Source organism: Biomphalaria glabrata, chromosome 11, assembly GCF_947242115.1.
Source record: "Biomphalaria glabrata chromosome 11, xgBioGlab47.1, whole genome shotgun sequence".
In the NCBI taxonomy this organism is placed as follows: Eukaryota; Metazoa; Mollusca; class Gastropoda; family Planorbidae; genus Biomphalaria; species Biomphalaria glabrata.
The window spans coordinates 18,086,921-18,111,290 of record NC_074721.1 but is presented as its reverse complement, the minus strand read 5'-3'; the positions used below and the strand labels follow the sequence as shown (position 1 = coordinate 18,111,290).

Here is a 24,370-nt window from a genome sequence, read left to right as displayed (position 1 = left end):
AATTGGTGAGAAAAGGTAATGGTCTTTTGATCTCCCAAACGCATAAATTGATAATACGGACACATCTAGACATCTCTGTAAAAGTCTATTGTAAAGGAAAGAAAATAACTAACACAATTATGCAGTGCAGACATACAATGTAGCTTCCCATGGCCTTATCCTCAAAAGAAAATCTTTTAAAACTTTTTTTAGGTATGCATAATAATTATGTGAACAAAATTACACCAACAATAGATGTCTTTTTCTTTGAATGTACTCTTTATGTTTCTTTACAATTTATGGATATAATTTCATTAAAGTTTTCAACATGGTCTGGGCGACTCCACAAATATACTATCAACCCTCCTCCTACTTCAATCCGACACTGTCTAAGGCATTGATATGATAAAACACATTAGTACATGTATTTCACACTGGGGCTCACTCTGACGTTTGGAGAACCACGTGACATGGATGAGCTGATCTCCTATAAAAGCCATTCGATGAAAGATTATTTTGACATCCAAGGCCTTCAAGTGTTAACATTTGTAATCTTCAGGGTGAGTTCTGTACTATTTAGTCATTGCTGTATCTTATTATGTTAAAATACAAAGTCGCAAATATTCTCAATTATATAATAGCTCATATTTTTAAATAACGAAATATGTAAAAATATTTTTTTTGATTACTATTTCGTATTAATATTTTACTTTTAATTTCATCTATCGTTAATTTCTTACAAAGTTGACGCTTTTCTTTATAGGTTGAAACCAATGACTTCTATTTGTTTACGGCAAGTTGTTATTTGAAATACGTCGTGAGCTTAAAGTATGTTCCTTAATAGCTCTATAGGAATTATTATTTAAAAAAGGACAAAACAAATTTATCACCTTTATTGTTATCAGTTAGTGACATCTTTAGTCTGATCAATACGTTTTAAATTGAGAACATGTCTCGGAAAAGCTTTACTTTCCCGACCCTATAAAACAGCATTTGAAATGTGAAAGCTTATCCACACTGGCAGCATTGACAATCTGCGGAACATAATGGGCTATTTTTCTTCCTCTACACCGCAGAGACCAAATTAAAACCTCTTATTTTTTTATACAATAACAACTAATACTGTTCATTAAATAGTTATAGTAACATTTGTTATACAACACGCATAGGAAGCAACTCATACGCAATAGATGCATGTTTGTTAATTAAAGTTACGTCAATCGTGCGATAGGCCTGCAATAAATGTTAACCCTCTAAGTCCTACACTTTTAAAAGCCTGGGAAAAGAGCCATTACTGATAGTGATATGTTTAATATAAATTGACCACTGCCTGGCGCGGGGCCCAATAGGAACAATCGTTCAAATCGGCCTAAAGCCGGCCTTGCAAGTAGTTATGTTAGTTTTGAGGACATTGTACTATTTTTATTTCTTACAAGCAACAAATATTAAGGCCAATCAGATCAAGTTCAGCAGCAAAATGTCAGAATGTAAGAGGAAATTATGAATGACTTTGGCGGCGTTCAGTTTTTTGGGAATTACAACATCGTATAGACAACTTATTCTTTAATAAAGGTCCATCTCAATCATCATTTTCCTTAGTAATTGTCAATGGGCCAGACGTCCGGCAGAAGAAAGACATATTCTCCTGTTATGGGTCTTGTCCTCTTTATAGCAAGTATTGGTTTAAAATGAGAACACGTCCGAATTTCACTCGTTGGATTGGACTCAAAAACATATCCGTCAATCGAATAAAGTCCTTCACATCTTCTGGTTCAAGCACACACTCTCTCATAAATATCAAAAAGACGACAAGTTATTTTTTGACAACCTCCGTTAGAACAGGTTTTTATATGTTCATGGCTCTTCGAAGAAAACATTTTAATCTTCGCTTCTTATGATCAGAGATTTACTTTACGGGTCATAATTGTGACAAGTCAAAAGCTTGCTGTCAGAGTCACTCATACTTATCACAGCATCAATCATTATTTACTATTATTTAATTATTTTATTTTAGTCATTTCCCCGTCCTATCTCCAATTTCTTCACCCGCCCCATCTTTCCCTCTTCGGGCTAGACTCGGTCCACCACCTTGGCGGCTTTTCGCTTATCTCCCTTGACCGGGGTAACAATAAACACACAGTCTCTTTGATCTTACCGGCCGGATGTCTGACGGGCGCAGTTGAAGTCACCTTCCCCCCCCCCCTTTCTCTCCCACGTCTCTCTTTGATCTAGGAGATCACTCGGACCAACACGCCTATTGACAATTCCAAGGTGCGACTCCCACCTCGAGTCAAATTCACCCACGTGCAAGATAATTCTTAGCCTAGGACATTTCCTGTTTCCGTCCACATTTTCCAGGACTATATATAAGGTAGATTAAATCAAGCCAGACCCTCTCATTGCTCTATCGCTGTCAATCGAGTCTGGACTACTTCATTTATTCTTACTCCTAGAGGAATACCTGGTGCCTCCCTCAGGTGTCTGCCTATTTGCTATCGAGCATCGCCTATTGCCTTTGTGCTTAGTGCTATTCAGCACTGCACTTGCCTATTTACCTGCCTTTGTGCTTAGTGCTATTCAGCACTGCACTTGCATATCTATCGGATCACTCACATGCCTATTTATTTGGCATTGTCTGCCTAGTCAACTGCCTATTTGCTTTTGAGTATCACCTCCCGCCTATTCGACAGCCTACCTGTCATCTTATTAGGTGCGACGTCCCTATAGACCCAGATCTGTGCGAGACATCATAGCTACGCCAAACCCTCCGCAACTCACTGGACTTATCTTGTCAACCACGCTGCCCACGGCAGATCAGCTCTGCCCGCAGTACCCTTGTGCCCACGGTAGCCGGCCACCCGCCCTACTGTGCCCACTACAGATATTAGAACTTTGGATTGAGACTCCACAAGAACTATATCACCGGCGTCCCTCTACCCGCTAGAGCGCCACCTTCAGCTGCAGAACCTCAAGCCAGGATCACAGCCAGCTGCGACATCAACAGGACAACCAGCTAAGTTCAGAAGACAAAGTGACATACTCTCTTATTAAGTGCAAGAGTGATGATTAAACATAGTATTCACTAGAGATAGATGCAAACCCTACCCATTTTTATTCTTCTATGTAAATATTTATGTAAATAAATATTCTTCATTTTTAACTTTGTATCTTTCTTTCATTGCTTGTCTCGTTGCGTGTCTGCTCCCGATTTATATGCTGACGGGTTGGTGTGTGATAGCTTTAAAAATAATCATCCCCTAGACACTAAACGCGCCAAACACACGTCACTTTCCCCAACCTGTCACAATAATGCTAACGAGGAAGTACACTAGACAAATACTCTATACAGTTTAGAATTGACTGACATAATTTATCTAATGTAGTGTTAGTCTAGTTTTCATTTAAAGTTTACATTTTTGTCCTACTTTGTAATTTGTTTTCCTTTTTGTCCTACTTTGTAATTTGTTTTCCTTTTTGTCCTACTTTGTAATTTGTTTTCCTTTTTGTCCTACTTTGTAATTTTTCCTTTTTGTCCTACTTTATATATTTTTTTCTTTTTTTTTTTTGTCCTACTTTGTAAACTTTTATCTTCCTTTTCGTCGTCTTTTGGTCTTTCTGTTAACGCGAGTTTCGTAAATACAGTTTTCAGTTAATGTCTTGTGAACAAAAAAATAGCCTTCACACAATTACACCTAGTTTGCAATGTATGCGCATGTTTTGTATTAAATAATCTTATGTTTTCATCTGCAGAAATCAAAAATGAAATTATTTGGGTTTCTTTCACTTCTGCTAACTGTCCAAGCTTACCAGACTTACCAGACGGCATTTGATCTAACACCCTACATAAGAACCAACCCCAGACAAGCTCGAAAATTGAGTCAAGTCAAAGACCCATTAGGCATCATCCCACAGAGTTATGCTGGTTTCATTAATGTCGATGAGCAGGTTGGGAATAAAATATTTTTCTGGTTCTTTAAAGATGTCAGCGGAGAACCCAGAGCACCGCTTCTCATCTACGTCAACTGGTTGCCATGGTATTCCTCCGTGGTTGGGGTCCTCTATGGGAGCGGTCCAATCAGAGTGACGGTCAATAATGAAACAATAGGCTACGAAAGATGGACGAAATCTTGGGTTGAGAAGTATCCCGTACTATATATTGATTATCCTTACGGTATTGGATTTAGTTACACTGAGAGTGGCGAAGGATACAGAGCTAGTCAGGAAGGCAACGCCCGCGATCTGTTAGAGTTTCTGAACCAGTTCTACACAATGTTTCCGAAGTATCTCCGTAGAGACTTATACATAGGCGGAGAAAACTACGCGGCAGGAAAGCTGCTGACTCCTTTAGCATATCTTCTCCACCAGAACATTCAAAATAAGACAAGTAGAATAAGATTGGCAGGACTCTTCTTCAGTGCTCCCTTCTACGAACCACTCCTACAAGCGCAATATTTTCTTGACCTCCACTACAGCCTGGGACTCGTCAGCAACTGTCAAAAGTTTGAAATGGCAGAGAATGTGACACACCTGGAAAAAAGATTTCAAAATCCTTTCAATGACGTGACGATTTCTGAACTCATTTCTACCATCCTTCCCTACGTTGGTCTAAACGATGACAGCAACTATCATACCCAGCAGGGCCCACCACCCCAACTCTATCTTCTTATAAACAGTGACCACTTTAAAAAAATTATTAACGCTGGACACGCAGACTTCAGAAATAATTTTGATCCGGAAATTTTACCGAGGTTCACCAGAGAAATTGTTACCAGCGCGACGGGGAAAATGGCCACTTTGATGGACAACTACAAAGTATTGATTTATAACGGCGACTATGCTCTTCTTACCACCACACCCATGGTTGAAGCTGCCTTGGCTAATACGCCTTGGAAAGGGAAAAAGGAGTATTTGTCTTCAGAACGTAAAATATGGAGCGTCAACTCAGAATTAGCTGGATACTATACTCAGGTTGGCCGTTTTTGTCGAGTTATAGTGCGTAAGTCTGGATACGAAGTGGCACTTGACCAGCCTGAGAATTCCCTATTGATGCTTGACCAGTTTATTACAAATGGCTGTATCAGACCTTAGATCTGAGGCTTTCATTATATGGAAAATAAAATAATTTGAACATTTTTTTTAAACTCTTGTTTATTTTATATAATTTTTTCAACTCAAGTTTGTCTGTTTGGTAAAAAGTTTGTACACGTTATTTCACCCAAACCTAATCTCGGATAAAGCTGAAATTTTGCATAATTATTTCTTTTACCTGACAACAATAACCGATCAGTTAATAAACTAATGGTAAGTAATTATTTTGTTTGGTATCTCGAACAAAGGAAAGAAATTGTACTTGACTGAATTTTGTGGTAAATGCTGAATTAGTCTTCGTTATAGGTCGTCGTCTGAGGCTTAGAGAACACATACATGAAATAAAAACAATAGATAACTTTACAATCTTCCATGTTCATACATTCTTTCCTAGCAGAGTGGTTACCATGTTGGCTTGAGATGTCTTGGCTTTAGCCCACTAGTTCGAATCCAAGTCGTTCCTTTTTTTTAAATAATACATTTCAAAAACAAACACTTAGATACCTCGTTTGTTCTCACCCACCCCTTTCCAAGTGATAGGATCATAGCGTATTGAGAAAGCTAAAAGCATGAAACTGTGCTAAACAAAAACAAATGGTAAAAATATTTCTAATCGCAGATTTATTGTTAGTCTAGATCTACTAAAACAATTTAATTACGTGACTGATCCAAAGTAATTGATACAAGCTCTCGTTTTTTTAAACCTTTTTTTTTAAAGTACATTTTACGTTTCTTTTGTATCCTATCATTCAAAGATCTCACCTGTCCCTTGACTTTTGTCCTAGGGGGGGGGGCTGTTTCACGCAGCGAATCCCTCCACCTTCCCCGGTCAGCATCTGTTCATGGCAGGATATCAAGAGAGAGACCGGTCCATTTTGAAATATTGCCAAGCCAGCTTTGGACGTTCTTTGTGCTCCCTGTACATTGAAAGATGTCATGTCTTACTCTATGACCGAACCAGCTCAGCTTTAGTCTCTTCAAAGTACCGACCAGTTGCTTTTTTTTTTTTTCACCAGCCAAGCTCATTTAAAGATTCTTATTATCTCAAATCTATGACCAGATTTTATCATTAGTAAATATAAACTGAAAAAGGATTGTACCAGGCGGGAGGGGCGATACATGCAATCGCTCTCCGCCCATCGAACCAAAAAGCTAAGTAACTTAGCAGAATGGTTAAAGTCAATCTTATTTCATAATTATTTTAAATCAAAATCAAAATAATAATACTCTTTATTATCCGTATGGAAATTTGTCTTACAATTTGTGCATTACAGCAAACAAAAAAAAAATCAATTCAGAAGGACAAAATGTTGAGCGAAATGATAAATGGCCAAGAATGTTTCATGTTATAATGACTGGATGACTTAAGTCATAAATCATGTTATTCTATTAAATAGATTGTTTGGACGTCTACGACTTACACTAATCGACACTCTATAGGCCTGCCTTCTTCTCTTTCACTACGGACAAATGTGTATTTGGAAAGATTTCGTAGCACGGAAATCCTGGGTATCTTCCCACAACTAACCCAATAATATAATGCACAACTGGCGGCGCTGTGGCTGAGCAGTAAAGCGTTTGGGGTCCGGAGTTCGAATCTTGGTGAAGACTGTGATTTCTAATTTCGGGATCTTCGAGTCCACCCAGCTTTAATAGGTACCTGACAGTGGTTGGGGAAAAGTAAGCTGGCTGGCCACATGTCACCCTCGTAGACTACAGAAACAGATGACCTTTACATCATCTGCCTTATAGACCACAAGGTCTGAAAGAGGAACTTTACTTTTTTATAATGCACCAGTGACTAGACACCCTACTGTGAGTCAATTTTGGTAACAGAGGATCTATAGATTACTGTATACAAAACTTATTCATTTCAAATTCTAAGCTTAACATCTTGTTATAGTAATGTTAGGGTCGATTTGGATACTTATCCATACCCGAGTATAACTATCGCCCCTACCCCCCCCCCCGGATCCGCCAGTGATATGAGATGGGGTGTGTGTATGTACGATGCGCGAACTGTAAAGGCGTATGTGGAATGGCCAATGTAGAATATATAAACGTATATTTAACTAATGCAAATCTTTTAAAGGTAAGGTGTAATCTGGGTTATATAGTGGGTAGATATTTTTGTGTTCATGTATTTTAGACCATCAACTGGTCATTAGGCTCGTGTTTTAAGGGTCACAAACCACTTCTGGTCTGATATTGTCTAAGTATATATCTTAGTAATAACCTGACATTCTTAAATGATTAAGAATATGGTTATCAAATGAAGACACACACAACACAGGAGAAAGATTCGAAGTTAACACGTTAGAAAAAGTATGTCAACAGTGATATTTATTGACAAAATAATACTTTATGCTGATTGAATATAATCATCTAATAATAATATATACATCATTTAAAAGTTAAAGTATTAAAGCAAAACAAAATAAAATAAATGTATATGACAAGATCTAAGTTTCAACAGAATTCATTAGTTGTTACATTAAAGTTGAATTATATTTCAGAAAAATACGTTTTTCAGCATTGTCTGGCATAAGTTTAGGAATATATTCATTGATAATTCGTCCAGCGAGGCTGAACAATCTTTCCGTAGTTCAGCGTGGCTAATTGACATTTCTCCCCAAGTAAACAAACTTAGTGTTATCATCTAGTGACCTCTGGACAGCGTCAATATTTCGTAACAATTTACGTTTATCCATTTTGGTCGAAAAATGGACAATGTCTATAAATACATTAAGTGTCATGGACTAAACAAATAAAGAGTTGGGGGTTGGGCTCTCCCTTTAAAAATAGATCTTTTCCTGGTCAGTGTCTTCTATGCTAATATACACAAATCATTCTTGTTTCTATGCACATTAAAATTAGTTACTGGCTTACTAAGTTATGAAATATAATAATATACTCTTGGTTTTAGTGTAGCAAACAATCACACTTTTAGGTGTGTGTTTTATGCCCAACCTTCTAATTGACATTTATCTCCAAGTTAGCAATCTTGGTAACCGTGTAGAGGTGTGGCTTGTAGTCCAGCCCCCTAATTGACATATCACCAAGTAAATAAACTCATTACCCGATTTACAGTTTAGAGATGTAGCTTGTAGTGCAGCCTTTTAATTGACAACTTATCTCCAAGTAAACAAAATCATACCAGGTTAACGGTGTAGAGGTGTGGCTTGTAGTCCAGCGCAATAATATTTTATTCTCCAAGTAAACAAATTCAGTTTCCTCATAAGGTATGACCTCTAGACAGTGTCAACATGTTGAAATCTGGCTTAATGTGGTCACTTGTGTGTCTATAAACTCAATGTTATGGACATAACAAACAAAAGAAGGTGGGGTTGCTCATCTCTACTTCTATAAAGATGTCTGGTCATCGTGACGTAGTTAAGGAATACTTCGTTAAGGAATATTACATGTTAACTAGCCCACTCAAATGTCAAAACAAAATGTAAAAATATGCCAGCCATCGCCGCTATGGCTGTAATGGGAATTGAGAATGTAAAGTTTCTGTTTAGATTAACACACCTTGTCATTGTACTACAATGTTTGGTGAGTATTCATAATTTTAAAAGCACATTCTTTTATTTGAAACATAGACGTTAATGTATTTCAGAATTGTCATTATTGAATCATGCCTACATTATGAATATTGGCAGGATTTTATTGACGAAGATTTACTTTGACGACATTCGACGGTTCATTTACTAAGTATCCAACTTCTTGTTCAACATCATTTTTCAATGTCGATTACCCTAAGTTGGCCTCTCACCTGCGTTGTTTCAGTATTTAAGTGTTACCTCCGTTTGACTTATCTGGAAAAGACTTATCGCGGAGGCGCCTAACAATATATTAGAATTATAGGCTTACAACGGTGTACCTTTTTAATATCCGTCAATGATTTTCGACTAAAGCCGAATATGTTCAAATATTGAAAAATGTCTGGATGACAGGAGCCGAAGCCGGAGCGAATTTCCGGCGCACCCCTAATACAGACTTTATTCTATTTTTAAAAAGTTTATTTAGTCATAAGTTGTTTATCTCCAAGTTAGAAAACATACTACCCATATAAGATGTGAGCTCTAGACATTGTCACATGTTGTCTTAATGTGGTCACCTGTCTATCTGTAAACTGAATGTGATAGACTAAACAAATAAAAAAAAGTGGGGGGGGGGGAGATAAACCCACACTGCTATGCTAGACAGATATATACTACATTGCATCTTCTAGTATCCAGCTAACTAGCGATATTCAGCCGGAGCCGAACATGGCCGGCTATTCGGCCGGAGTTTTGCTCCTGTGCATCCCTTGTTGTGAAAAAAGTACTCTACATTTTCGTTTTTAAATACGGTTACCAAAATATATTAAATAGTTTAAAGGGCATTTAAAGTGTAAAAAAAAATAATTTCAAACAAAAATTATGTCTTTATTAGGACTACATGCCATTATTAAAATAATCAATAAATGTCTGCATTTTGTACTTTTTGAAGTTTAAAGGTATCTTGTAGTAAGCCTTTTAAAATATGATTTCTATGGAGTTATTTAAAAAAAAAGATAATTATTTCATTAACAAAATAACTAACAAAAAATGGCTAATAGTTGCTTACTTAATAATAACAAAAGAATGAGGTGAAATTAAAGTTCTCACTCCAATCTATGTTTTTTATAACTGCCAGTGTTCAATCTAGTGCTATCCATTTCAAAATCAGCTGACAGTGACCTGTAATAATTAAAGGAAATATGCAATGTTATGTCTATCATGATCAATATTGACTACTAACGGGATATTCAACAATAAATGATTTAAAATACTTGTTCAATAAATAAAAGCTTTATTAGTGTGAAGAGACTTGTCTTCGAGTCCGAAGATGAATGAGGAATGCAGTTATTTCCCGTGGCAACTCCAGCTATGACCTACACATTTTGCTACAAATTTTGCCACATCCAGGGCAAGCAATAACCATTGCTCGTCGGTGGTCGATTAAGATTTTCTTTTCGCCGTCTGCGTCTGTCCTCGGCAGCGGATTTTCTTTTTTAGATTTAAATGTGTTCCACGGCTTTTGTGAGTGACCTACAGATGTCTCGTTCTGAGGCCGTATGCAACCAGGTGCTCTCTTCTATGTCAGATAAGGAAAGTTGGCACCTAAGCTGGTCTTTAAATCGTTTGCGCGGGGCACCTCTGTTACGTCGACTACCTTTTAGCTCACCAAAAAAGACTACTTCTATCATAAATTCGTCCCACATAGGGAATAAATGTCCTGTCCAGCGTAACTGTCGGACTTTTGGAATCCCTCTATAACGTCCATACCGGCGTTCGTAAGAACATTCCTGTTTGTAGTGCGGTCTTACCACTGAATGTGTATGATGGAGCGCAAGCATCTTTGGTGAAAGCGCTCAAGTAGTCTTAGTTGTTTTCTGTATAATACCCACGTCTCAGATTCATATAGAAGGGTTGAGAGAACCACCGCTTGGTACATTGATTTTATTAGTGTACTGAGTATAATATTCTATACACCAACATACTAACACATTGCAAATATATTTTTCAGTGTTTTATCCAGATGGATGCCCAGCGGACTCTAAAATTGTGGTCAAAGTGTGAAAGAGAGAAAAAAATTTTTTGATAAACTTTTCTTTTCATTGTATTTATTTAATTCCGCAACAATAAAATCAAATCACTGAAATAACCTTTTGGAAGTTCTTTGGCACCATCATTGAAATAACCCTCCTTTAGTAACATCATTACATCATTGAAATAACTATCTTTTGGTTACATCATTGAAATAACCCTACTTTGGAAAAATCATCATTAAAATAACCCTCCTTTGGTAACATCATGATAAATAACTCTCCTTTGGTAAAATCATTGAAATAATCCTTCTTTGGTAAAATCATTGATATAACCCTCCTTTGGTAAAATCATCATTGAAATGACTCTCCTTTGGTAAAATCATCATTGAAATAACTCTCCTTTGGTAAAATCATAATTGAAATAATTGTCCTTTGGTAAAATCATCATTGAAATAACTCTCCTTTAATAGTATCCTTGCGACTGCCCTGGTGAAGTTCTTTGGCACCATCATTAAATAACCTTTCTAATGTTTCTTGTTACTGCTCAGTGAATTGTAGCACCAAACTGCTGATACTAAATTGTTGTAGGAGTAACTAAATAGAACTTGATTTATGATATAGATCAAATCAATTTGTGATCAATGAAATAAATGTAGTAGACTTTAGTGATCATATTTTTTAATCAAAATTAAACTCACTACAATAACAACAACCTTTCTGTCCCAACTTTGTTCAGTTGTCACCCCTAACTAACACCTAAGAATGACAACGCCAACTATGTTGCATCATTCACAACCAATTGCTAATCTCTTCCCACCATCAAGTAGAAACACACACAAACACACTTCCTGACAATGTTCTAGTGTTCACTGGATTATCTATTGAACATTTACATAATATATAAAATTAAAAAAACATATCTTACTCGCTGTATGAGCTGTAACTGAAATGAAAAGAATCTTCGCTTGTCTTAGTGTTGTTTCTCTTACGCACATAGCAACAAATAATAATGACAGTGGCAGTACAAAATCCTACAAAGAGTGGGAGTCCAATAGCCAAGCCCAAGAGAAGCCTGTCGTCTAGACGTAAAAAAAAAACAACATAAAATCTCATGAAAAGTAATTGCAATATCCAAAATATAAAATGTAACAATTTGTTAAGCAATGTACAAGGAAGAAGTTCAGTCAGGTTTGAAAAGACATTCATTTAAACAGGTAATACTAATAATGACAATGTCTTTGATTCCGAAGATTAACGGATGAATGCAATTTTTAACATGACTACGCTAACCCAGTTGCTTCATATTTTTTCAGCACAAATAGCTTAGAAATGATAGAAATATTTTAAAGAACAATTTCTAAATCTGAAAGAAGAGTTGTCACCCCATTACATATAACTCTTCAGCTTTGAGGTAGGCCTAAATAATTAATTCCCTATCTGAAAGATTTATTTTAAAACTTTTGAGACACTGTCAGTTTATTTTAAAATTGCTTATCATCTTATACTAGTACTTAGAATTTGATGCATCATACAATATTCTTAGACATCTAGTTTTAATGAAAAGTTTCTCAAACTGTGGATAAAAAGGTTGCTGAGGTTGTTTTTTTTTTCAAACGTAAAATCTGTTGTATTTTCAATCAAGGTCTAATTCACTATTAAAACATTAACCAAGAAGCGATGACATTTTAGCCAGTATTTAAAAAATATTTCTATAAAGTGACGTTTAATCTTTTAAAAAGACCTTTCTTACTGTTTTTGCAAGAGATGTTTGTGACAAGATTGATTCAAAACAATCTTTTTTCAAAAAAATATTTTTTTTCACATGAGTAAGGTTTCAAATGTACATCAGATAAAACAAATGTATAGATCAAATCTAGGTCAATTTTAATAAGTAAATTGCTGCATTTTTTCCAAACATATGATTCAGATTAGACAATGATATGTAAGTAGTCAAATGATAAAATTTATTTCATCTTATGAGTTTTTATATCAAGAGAAATGTTTGCTTCTTAACAACCTATTAGTTTATCCTAAGATAACTGCTGTGTGCTGACTACTCTAGAAAAAAAAAGAGAATTGTAATGCAACGATACTAGAGCATTTGATTCAAAATTTTAAAAAATTATTTGAATTTAGGATCCCCAAAAATAGAGTTTAAATAACAATAGCAGTTAATAAGTAAATTATGTTATAGCTATGTAAATAACTCTGTGGCATTTTACGTCTCGAGAGACGATCTTTTCCCTTTGCAACTTCTTGTGTGACTAAAGAGGCCAATCCTTGATACACAGCTGCGATCGCAGGTTGGGCATATATAATCACCAGGCGCCGTTGCATTTTCACCCTTCTTTCTGCTTCTGTTGTGTATGACATCTGCAATCTGTGAACCTTCCTATATGCTCTCTCTCCATGTGGATCTGTCCAGTGCCACCTCTTCCCAGTTGCCATTGTCGATTTTGAAGAGCTTCATGTCGCGTTTGCATACATCCGTATAACGTAAAAGTGGGCAACCAGCGGCTCTCCTGCCTTCTATTAGATCGCCATACAGGATGTCCTGTGGAAGTCGACCTACTGGCATTCTACGAACGTGGCCAAGCCAGCCAAGGCGTCTGCTGCTGATAACAGAGCGGATGTCCTGGCATCCTGCTCTTTGTAGCACTTCCTCATTGGTTATCTTATCTTGCCACCTTATTTTAAAGATCCGCCTTAGGCATCGGAGGTGGAAGACATTCAGCTTTTTTTCCTGCCATGAGTAGGTTGACCATGTTTCACTTCCGTACAGCAAGGTGCTTGTCACAGCTATGTGATTTTGTTTGTTTGTTGTTGATACAAATAATATAGTACGATCTCTCATGTGCTGGACCTGGAGCAGACTATGACAGTGATGTATAGACACCCAGACAGAGACATCAGTTGACACCAACACTACGAAGACTCGAGAGGAACAATAAACTAACGAACAATAGGGCTCGAAATACCACGGTCAGTGATACCGACAGGACACATCGCGGATCTTTAGATTTATGTAGGGAAAATGTGGTACTAGCGGAGTCCGGGTGACAAGACAATAATTAGAGAAAAAATTAGACATAGCTTAAGGACTATAAAGTCAGAAACAGTTTGAGATAAGGGGGAGACGACTCAAACACGGCTAGGTGCTGGACCAGACCGATGTTGTAAGAGTCGATGTCGTGTTGTGATATACGACTTGTGTTGTAGTTGTTAGATACAGGAACAGTATCGGTGCATTTCTTAAGGACACACGGTAAGACGGAACTATTAATCTTTTCTTTAATGCACGTAGGAAGTTATGAGTTGATTCGTTGATTAAGTACTCGGCTATTTGTAAGTGTCTGTCAACTTGTATCTAGGTGACGGTCAGAGACGGTAGATTTTTACAAGTATATATAACATCAAGACTATACGGACTGTGACGTGGGCTCCAGGATACGTGCTAAGACAAGAGAGAGAGAGAAACTGTCCAGTGTGGCTTGCTATTTGTACCCAGCATCAATTTATATGTCACTATGTTGTTTTAGCCTTTCATGATTAGATAACTCCGAATCTTTCGTACCATTATTCATTTCTATTATTCATTTCTTATGTGTTTGTATTCATTACATTGTTTTATCTTAATTAATCAACCAAATTAACCACATTATTATCTCAATTATCTTCTATTTTGGTGGTTAATATATCAATAATTAAACACCTGTTTTAATGACCCTATTGTGTTCGGAGGTCCTAATTTGTCACATTAGACATTGTTGTGTTATTCGTTTCATCGTCACCTTTTGTATTAGTTTCAATCATTATAACTGGTTGGCTAGACACGGCGAGAATCATCCTAGACATCTTGCCATCAAGAGCTGATAAGTCGATATTCAGTTTCTTGACAGTGCTCAATACACAGGTCCGGTAGACTAGGGCTTTAGTACTGCTAGTCAGCAATATGTTGTCCCAGACTCTTTTCTGCAACCGTGACATGGTGGCCATTGCCTTGGCTATCCTGTTGTTTATGTCTTTATCCAGTAGAGTGTTGTTGGATATGATGGAGCCAAGGTAACAAAAGTGATCAACAATTTCTAGTGGTTGGCCATTAATGCTTACTTGAGGTGCAGTGTTTGTGTTTTGGACAAGTATCTTAGTCTTGCTTTGACTGATGTTTAAGCCGAACTTCTGGCAGGCAGCAGATAGTTTGTCAACCATGGACTGTAGCTGAATATCAGAATCAGCCACAATAGCTGCATCATCAGTAGCTTCCTAACCTTGGTTTTTGCCCTCAGCCTTGATACATTAAATAGTTTTCCAGAGGATCTTGTATGGAGAAACACACCTTCGTTTATGTCGCTGTACGCATAATGCAGTAGACAGGAGAAGAATATGCAAAACAGAGTAGGTGCGAGCACACATCCCTGCTTGACACCACTGCAAACCTCAAAAGGTGCAGATTGGGCTCTATTGAATTTGACAGTACATTTAGTTTCCTCCTGAAAACACTCAATTAACTTCAGTAGTTTGGGAGGGCAACCTATTTTCCTCAGGAGTTTGAAAAGGCCACTTCTGCTGACCATGTCAAAAGCTTTAGTCAAATCAACAAAAACAATGTAAAGGGGTCTGTCTCTCTCTCTGAATTTCTCCTGCAGTAGTCGTAGAGAAGATATCATGTCTATAGTGGATCTACCGCTCCTGAATCCACACTGAGACTCTGGGTAGACTCTAGAAGCTATCACTTGCAGCCTGGATAGTGCCACTCTAGCAAAGATTTTGCCCACTATACTGAGGAGAGAGATACCCCTATAGTTGTTGCAGTCACTCCGATCCCCTTTGTTCTTGTATATTGTGACTATAGTTGCGTCACGCATGTCCTGTGGGACATGACCTGTTTCCCAACAGCGGCAGAGGAGAATATAGAGTTCAGGGAGCAGGAGTGATTCGTTGACTTTCACTACTTCCACTGGGATACCATCACTCTCAGGAGATTTTCTATTTTTTAAGCAGTTAATTGCTTTTTTGAGGTCACTAAGGCTCGGAATCTCATCTAGGCATTCCAGTACTGGAAGATCTGGTAGAGAAGCCAGGGCGACATTGTCTACTGTATTCTGTGTGGCACAGACTTCGAGGTAGTGTTCTGTCCATCGTTCTAGCTGCTTGGTTTGATCTGTAATTTTTAGCGGCCCCCGTAAGGGGAAAAAGCCGCTATTAGGTTTGTGCAAAATGTCCGTCTGTCCGTCTGTCTGTCTGTCCGTCTGTCACACTCAGATCTCGAAAACTAGAAGAGATATGAAAAATTATATTTCATCATTAAATGCGGCTTAAAAAGTTTAGGTGCAACTGCTACTTTTGGTTTTCTAAAAGCAAACCGTTTAATTTATAAAATTAATTATGCAAGCGATTTTTTCATAAAAATACACCAATTCTAAAACAATTACGTAAATGTAAGGAAGGCAATGTTACAATATGCTAACAAAGATGGATATTTATGTGTATTTTCAGTATCACTAAGTCAAATATATTTTAAAAATGTACAGGAAATGTTTACAACAAATGTAAATAATAGTTAAAGGTGTTTTTTCTGGTCAACTAGCTGCTAAAATTAAAAGAAAACATTTCTGTTTGTTTATAAAGGCTAATAATGCATTTTGTATGTAAATATCACGCACATTTTTAAAAATGATCTTTTTATGCAGCGACTTTCGTGCAGTGGCGTAACGTCGCAACATGATCAGGTGCTAAACCAATTCCTTAAACTTTTTAAAAAAATCAGATTTTATTTATTTTTTGTTTAGTGCCCCCATCCAAATAAAAGAAGATTATTTTTGTGCGTTTTGTCTGTTGGTCGGTCTGTCCGTCACGATTAGATTAACAAATAACACTAGAGGCTATTGTAAATCTGATTTAACCTTTAATTTTTCATTCAGAAATATTGCAATAGTTTTAAGTATCTATAATAGATTGTTCCTGATGTTTTGTGAAAAACAAATCAATGCCAATGAATATTTGTTTGCTCTTCTAACTTATATTAGATTTTATTTCCATGCTTAAACGTTGCAAGAAACACATGATCTTTAATATATTGTTCCGGTTTTTAATGTAGATAGCAATATAAATGCTAAATTAAAATATCTATACTGATTTATATTTTATTAACTATAAAGTTGTTCCGGATATTGTTTTATAAAAAATAAATTATGTCAAATGATTGTTTGAAATCGCATTATTGACTAATATTACACTTATATTCTTTGACACAACGTCACTATAGTTTATTTCTCAATATCAATTGTTCCGAATTTTTTATTTAAAACAACTTTATGTCAAATAATTTTTTTTTTAAAATATCGACAATAGGTTATTCAGGATTTTAAAATAAAAAAGTAATTAACTAGAAACGACTATTGAAAATCAATTTTTAGACTTATTTTACAGTTAATTTTCTTGTCGAAATATAATAAAAGTTGTTTAATCGGTAAATAATGTTACGGATTTTGTTTCGAAAAAGAAATCGAACTACATTACCTTAATTTTCTTACAAATCGTCGCCAAAAATGATCCGAATTTTATATGAAAAATCTAATAACGCCAATAAATGTTTGAAAATCTCTTGTAATAAATAAAACAAATAATTTTCTCATTTACGAAAATTGGTTGTTCCGGATTTTTTATGAAAAATAGTTTAACATTTAACTTTCTAGCTAAAACGTTAGAAAATCTAATTATTGTTAATATTATGCTCCGATTTTTAAAGAAAACAACTTCCTAACACCAAAGTATGGTTTGAAAAAACCTCCATAAGGCTATGGTACATGTAATTTTCATAACAGACCATCCCACAAATTTAATTAACGGCATTTGATTAATCTGGAATTCTTATTTTCTCTCACTATAAATATATAAACATCCGGAACAATCTATTATAGAAACTTAAAACTAATGCAATGTTTTGGAAGGGAAATTAAATTTTAATCAGATTTTCAATAGCTTTTAGTCTTTTTTTTTCTCGCTATTAACATAACGGACAGACAGACTGACAGACAAAACAAAAAAAAAAGCGTCTTTAATCCGTTTCTATATATATATAGATATATAATATATATATATATTAAGTCTAACTAACCCATCAAATGAAATGCTAAAATAACAAACTCGGTGCACCAATGTCTATGATCCCTCGAGAAGCTGCTCGTAAAGTTGACATTTTTTAGTCTAACTAGGACGTGTGACGTAATGGAATTTTTTTCCTTTGACGTCATTTGGAGTTAATTCTTTAAATGAAATGCTAAAAGATCTCACTCGGTGCACCAATGTCTATGAACACTCGACAAGCTGCTCGTAAAGATGACATTTTTTAGTTTAACTAGGACGTGTGACGTAATGGAATTTTTTCCTTTGACGTCATATGGAGTTAATTCTTTAAATGAAATGCTAAAAGAACAAACTCGGTGCACCAATGTCTATGATCCCTCGAGAAGCTGCTCATAAAGTTGACATTTTTTAGTCTAACTAGGACGTGTGAAGTAATGGAATTTTTTTCCTTTGACGTCATATGGAGTTAATTCTTTAAATGAAATGCTAAAAGATCTCACTCGGTGCACCAATGTCTATGAACACTCGACAAGCTGCTCGTATAGATGACATTTTTTAGTTTAACTAGGACGTGTGACGTAATGGAATTTTTTCCTTTGACGTCATATGGAATAAATTCTTTAAATGAAATGCTAAAACAACTCGGTATAGTAATGTTTATTAAACCTCGTAATGTTACTCGCATTTTAAAAGACATAATAGCTAGATTTAGATCTAATCTAGATTTTTTACACTAGATCTAGATTTTTTTTACACTAGAGCTAGATTTTTTACACTAGATCTAGATTTTTTTCTTATACTAGAGCTAGATTTTTAAAACTAGATTTAGAGTTTAAGTTCTAATTAAAATCATTTTAGAATCTAGATTTAAAATTTCTTTGTCTAGTTTGGAATGTTTGTTGTTTTACATGTTTCGGATGTTCCTTCAGAGTTGTAGTCCAAACCTCCCGTAGGACGACGGGGGATGGGAGCGGGCAGGGTTTGAACCTGGGACCATCGATGAATCCAAATGACAGTCCAGCGCGCAAACCGCGCTACCAGACAGCCATGATTTAGACTAGATCAAGATCTATAATTTTAATTTCTAGGCTTAAAGTGTAGATTTTTATTTCTAAAGTCTAGATTGTCAATATGTCAATATTGCAATGTTATAAAATACTAAAACTTATCTACTATTTTAATATTTCATATTGCAATTTGTCTATTAATTGATTATCTAGTGTTTTTTTATATAAATCTTATCTAAATTACATCTATATTATCCCAAATATATATTTTAGATCTAGATCTAGTAGATATAGATATTGAGAGTGCTAAATTAGTAGTTTAATTTAGGTAGATTTACATCCTCATTCTAGTTCCATTTAGGCCTAAATGAAAATGCTCAATACCAAAAGATTATCTAAAATCGCTCTTCTGACATATTGTAGGCCTACATATCCGGTAGTTGTCATTCCGTAATGTGTAGGTATATTATCAATAGTAGGCTATTAGTTTGTAACCAGTTTGTCATTACATTAAGAGCAATGCCTGGTCGTGCGGTTAGCGCGCAGGACTGATTATCTCTACGGTCTCGGTTTCATACCCTGATCGATGCCATCCTCAGTCGACCAGGGATCCGTCTCCCACGGGGGCCGCCTCTGAGTTTGTGTGGCAACACAAACTCTCTTTGTAATCTTGTTTCTCCTAATTTGGATAGAAGGGGGGCAGGCTTAGACACTGTTGGACCCAGGGCCGCTATAATGACACCAAATAGAGCTTTGCTATTTCCTGAGTGGAGACTGTCTTGGATTCTGTTGCAGGTATCCCTCCAAAAGTTGTTAGCACATTTTCTAGCCATTTGTTTCGCCTCTTTATTAGCACTTTTGAAGGCTTCCAAAGATTTTGGATTGGGCTTTGTATTAAGAGCGAGGTGTGCAGATCGTTTTTTCTCGATGCAAGGTTCCATATGTGCTAGATTCGCCTCAAACCAGTCTACATTTTTGTGTTTTTTTTTGAGGCCCAAAGGCAGTAATTGCCGAACTGTAGATTACGTCTCTTAATTTCTCCCATCTGATAGAGATGTCTTCTTCATCACTTAACGAGGGGATTGAACTGTTCAGGAGCTCGCCAAAGAGTGCACACTTCTCTGGGTCACCTACATAGTTGACGTTAATTCGCCTAGTTCTGGGTTGAGTGGAAGTGTAAGCCTTCTTGAGAAGTAGCTTGATTTTGCTTAGCACTAGTGAATGGTCTGAGTTGTAGTCCGCACTATGGTATGAACGGGTGTGGATGACACTTTTCAGATCCATCCTTCGGGTGATGCAGAGGTCAAGCTGGTGCCACCTTTTTGAGCGTGGGTGCTGCCAAGAGACTTTATGGCGTTCCTTGCCAGAGAAGAATGTATTTGTTATACACAGTTCATGAGAGCTACAGAACTCGAGTAGCCTTTGGCCATTGTCATTTATTTTGCCAACACCATGAGGTCCCAAGCATTTTGGCCATGCATCATTTCCATCACCAACACGGGCATTAAAGTCTCCATTTATATAGAGGTGCTCGGATTTTGGAATACTTTTAATTACGTCCTCTAGAGCTTGAAAGAATCTGTCTTTGTCCTCTTCTGGTGCAGCAAGGGTTGGTGAGTAAGCACAGATTATATTAACTTTGCCTTGCGGTGATGCAAATTTCATGTGTGCTACTCTTTCATTGCCAATGGGAAACATTGCAATGCAGGGGACGAGACTGTTTCTTATTGCGAAGCCGACGCCATGTATTCTAGGGCTTGTTCTGATTTTCCTTGCCAGTAGAATGTATAGTTGCTTTCTGTAAGAGATCCACTGTCTGCCAGTCTGGTTTCTTGCAGGCAGGCCACATCAATGTTTAGTCTGCTGAGTTCTCTGTCGATGATAGCTGTTTGTCGCATGTCGGTGACGAGTTCAGGGTCAGTATTGAAGCCAGGACACATTGTCCGTATGTTCCAGCTTGCTAAACGCATTAATGTTGAGGGTTTTCTTTTGATTTTATTTGCAGGTGCGGGTGAGCAGCTTGCTTTTTGATTTTGTCTTAGCACCAAGCACCCAGTGATGCGGCAAGCTGTGGCGGGATAGCACTTTATTGTCCGAGGGCTGCTCGGCTTAAGGCAGGCAGTAGCTATCCAGTGAGGCTGAAAAGGCCCTCCTACCGTCAAGAGTGGTCCCTGGCGTTCCAGCTTACGCCAATCATCTAGGAGCTTATCACCGGTAACTACCACTCTCCGTGTTTTTTTCAAAGACATTACTGTCAGAGATGGAGTGACCTCTCCATTGCTGGGGAAAGCCTGGACGGTAAATTTGCGAGTGCTGGGCTGCCCACACGTCAGCACACGCCTCTCTTCCATATTGACCGGGTCCAAAGGGATGGCGAGCCATCACAATTTGGGGACAGGTGGCTGCAGGAGTTTGCCAGAGAGCAGTAGTCTTACTACTGTCCCCCCGCCTACGGGGCTCCAGGACAGGATTTTCTGTTAGGGTTTACTCCCTTAGCCTTAGACCTTACAGGGACACACACACAAGGCAGTGCGGCTATTGACCTATAGCTAGGGGTTTGGTTTGTGGGCAACAGGGCGTGTCCGCACGCCGACGGGCCATGCCTGCCTCACATCTTGGGTCCAAACCTCCTCCGAGACCCTTGCAGTTTAGCCTGAGGCTTCGCAGCCTCAGTTTCCATCTGCCACCACGAGGAGGTACTGCATAGGACTTGCTGTGGAGAGGCTATGTACTGGCAAGAGAGACTTACAAAATTGCTCCCCTTTCACAGATGCTAGCCAGCGGTGGCAACAAGTTAAGCTACCACACTAGACGCTTCACACAGCCATTGTATATACCTTTTTCTCTAATAATAAAATGTGTTTGCTATAATTTGCTTTTATTTATTATTGCTGTGAAAGATAACGGTAAAATTATGATAAATACATAATCTAGAAAGAGGGGAAACAAATAGTAAATATTCTTTTTTACTTACCACTAATAACTTTATGTCTGTAGAAAATAAAAAAAAAACAATAAATATCAAAATTACTGTTTTAGCAACAAATAAATGGCAAGTCTATGAACTATTCTAAATGGTTCTTTTAATATTTATCAATTTTTTTTTATGAGATATAGTTGTGTAGGCATAGCAGTTTTATACAGCATTAAGTTAGTGAATTTCCAAACTTAAATTTATCAAGGAATTTCAATACTAAATTATTTTCAAATTTTTTTCTTCTTCATGTTAAAATATGTAAACAATTGCATCTTATAAAAATGTAAATATTATAATTTGATAATTTATTGAAGTATATACTTGCAAAACGAGGTGTCTCCAATTACAATACATTCTTCATCTTCTGAACATGGATTATACTTTAGTCTGTTTTCACAAACATTGAACTGAACTAGATTTGAAGACAAAAAAGAAATGGATTTGAAAATGTTTTCTATACATAGTAATAAAAATTAATAAATTGAAGTGGAAGCATATATCACTAAAGGTTAAATCTCAAATATAATGTCTCAAATAAAAGTATAAGCCTTTCCAACTAAAATAATGTATATATTTAAGATGTCCACAAAGGAAAGCATAATTTATGAGTCTTTTAAAAATATTATTAATCTATTCATTTATAAAAGTATCAGTTAAATATGTATTGAAAATGTCTCATTTTATTCAAAATTTAATTGAGGCTTTAAATTTCACATATTGTTAGCCAAATATCTCAACAGCTATACTATAAATAAATCTAGAGTATCTCAAATTTCAGTAAATCACATACTCATAACACCATTGCTTAAAACATGACTAATTAGAACTGTTTGGTTATCTATTGTGAATATTTCTGAGCCTATCTGCTGCAGTGCAGAATTCAAAGATGTATTGCTGCTATTTATAGCTTCATTCACAACTACATCAGCAGAAACAATCAAACTGCCTTTCCTGAAAAAAAAAATTATGCATTATAGAAATAAATAAAGAAGCTAACATTCATAATAAAGAGTTATAATGTTAAAAGCCATTGAAAGATACTTCAAATGTTAATCACAAACAATACTGAAAATGGAAATTTATTCTCCACAGCTCTTTATGTGATGCTATTCTGCAAGCATCTAATGGGCTGAAAAATTTTGGGATATCACAAAAAAATGGGCACTTGTTTCTTTGACATGCCTCAGATTTGCAGATTATTACATCCTAGTCAAAACAAATTATCCCTTAGAAAGAGAGGGGCTAGAAGTAGGTGGGGTTTGAGCCCTGACCATTGAGGGGACAGTCCAGAGTGCTAACCACATGACCAGGTAGCCATCCTTTAAAGAAAGGTATCCACATGAAGACAGCAGCTTAAATAGACAATTCTTATATTAAAAGCTTTATCCATTTCTAATTTATTAAGATTAGTCGTTTGTCTTGAATTTGATCAAAATTAATAACACTCAGAATGCTTCAGAGACACTTTAATTATATATATTGCATTATATATCTGAATTATATTATAACTATTATTATTTATTATTGTCAACCGGGATTTATTGCATACCATGTGCTTGGTAATAAAATACATATTCTAGCAGTGTATTGGTATTGTTATGACTACAGCATAACATCTAATTTCATGATTGGATATTCAAATCTTAAGTTTCATTGACAATAAAGACAATACTTACAGAAAACCTTATACTTAGCTGTGTCTGACCAAATAGACATATATATTAGGTATGACATATATGTGTCAGGCCAATTAGACATTAGTTTAACTAAATATCATTCAGAAATAAATACAATTTTGAAGCATGGTGTCCTTGTGGTAACATGCTCATCTTGTAAACAAAGTTTGAATCCTGGTAGAGACCAAGATTTTTAAAATCAGGATTTTAAGATGGCCCAACTTTCATTGGAACCTGACAATAGTTTGGGGAAGTAAATACATTTAGCTATGTGTAAGGTCACATGGCATACTCATCAATTAATAATCTTCCATAGACACTGATGATCTTTACATCAATCACATGGGTCACAAGGTCTGAAGGTTGGGAACAGCATATATGACACATAAGTATTTATTTCATAATTTATCATAATTTATTTAATTATTTATCATTATTTATTACATTATTGTTATTTTTTATATATAACCTTATTATATAAATATTGTCATGCAACAAATTGTTACAGATTTTCAATAAAGAGAAAAAACAACAACATGGTAATACTTACTCTAGATTTGTTATATAAACTGCCACCACTGATCTCATCTTCAATTTCAATACTTTCAATAGCTAAAATTTAAATAGACAAATGTAAAGTTGTTGTTGTTTTTTTACTTACATCTAATGTTGTTGAAATAAATTATACATTAATTAAGAAAAGTTTAAGGATTTTAAAATAATGAAGTGTATTTAATTATTAAAATAAAAGATGAAAACCTATGTGGGCAAGTGAATTTATGTAGGTCAAGGATGAACATTAAATTATATTGTTTAATCCATTCACTACTGTTCCTTATGTTAAAAAGTTGTGTCATTCTCTTAATAAGTAAAGAGAGACAACTATTTAACATAGTATAAATGAACAAACTATTTGTATGGCTTCAAAAATAAATGTACAAAATAAAGGATTATATTGAGCTCTAGTAAATTTCAATAC

At 36.0% G+C, this 24,370-nt stretch overlaps 2 protein-coding genes across 7 annotated transcripts in view; one reads left to right on the top strand and one right to left on the bottom strand.

Annotated features, from left to right (window-relative positions):
* The first annotated feature begins 429 nt into the window (after window positions 1–429).
* On the top strand, window positions 430–5,112 carry LOC106058355 (probable serine carboxypeptidase CPVL). Of its 2 annotated transcripts, XM_056004038.1 has the most exons (3): window positions 510–539; window positions 743–807; window positions 3,730–5,112. In XM_056004038.1, exon 3 carries the CDS (start codon window positions 3,739–3,741, stop codon window positions 5,065–5,067), a length of 1,329 nt encoding a protein of 442 aa, XP_055860013.1. In that variant the 5' UTR covers window positions 510–539; window positions 743–807; window positions 3,730–3,738; the 3' UTR covers window positions 5,068–5,112. The 2 variants fall into 2 exon arrangements, with proteins under 2 accessions (XP_013071217.2, XP_055860013.1); XM_013215763.2 differs by lacking the exon at window positions 743–807 and having other exon boundaries at window positions 430–539.
* A 2,276-nt stretch (window positions 5,113–7,388) lies between these two features.
* The window catches only part of LOC106058960 (multiple epidermal growth factor-like domains protein 6), a 69,961-nt gene continuing 52,979 nt past the window's right edge, over window positions 7,389–24,370 (bottom strand). For all 5 annotated transcript variants that reach the window (XM_056004028.1, XM_056004026.1, XM_056004025.1 and 2 more), the window contains 6 exons: window positions 23,942–24,003; window positions 22,506–22,666; window positions 22,037–22,127; window positions 21,713–21,729; window positions 11,571–11,724; window positions 7,389–9,794 (listed from right to left, as the gene is read on the bottom strand). In XM_056004028.1, the coding sequence (XP_055860003.1) occupies window positions 9,719–9,794; window positions 11,571–11,724; window positions 21,713–21,729; window positions 22,037–22,127; window positions 22,506–22,666; window positions 23,942–24,003 (561 nt within the window). In that variant the 3' untranslated portion in view covers window positions 7,389–9,718. The remainder of the gene's footprint in view (window positions 9,795–11,570; window positions 11,725–21,712; window positions 21,730–22,036; window positions 22,128–22,505; window positions 22,667–23,941; window positions 24,004–24,370) is intronic.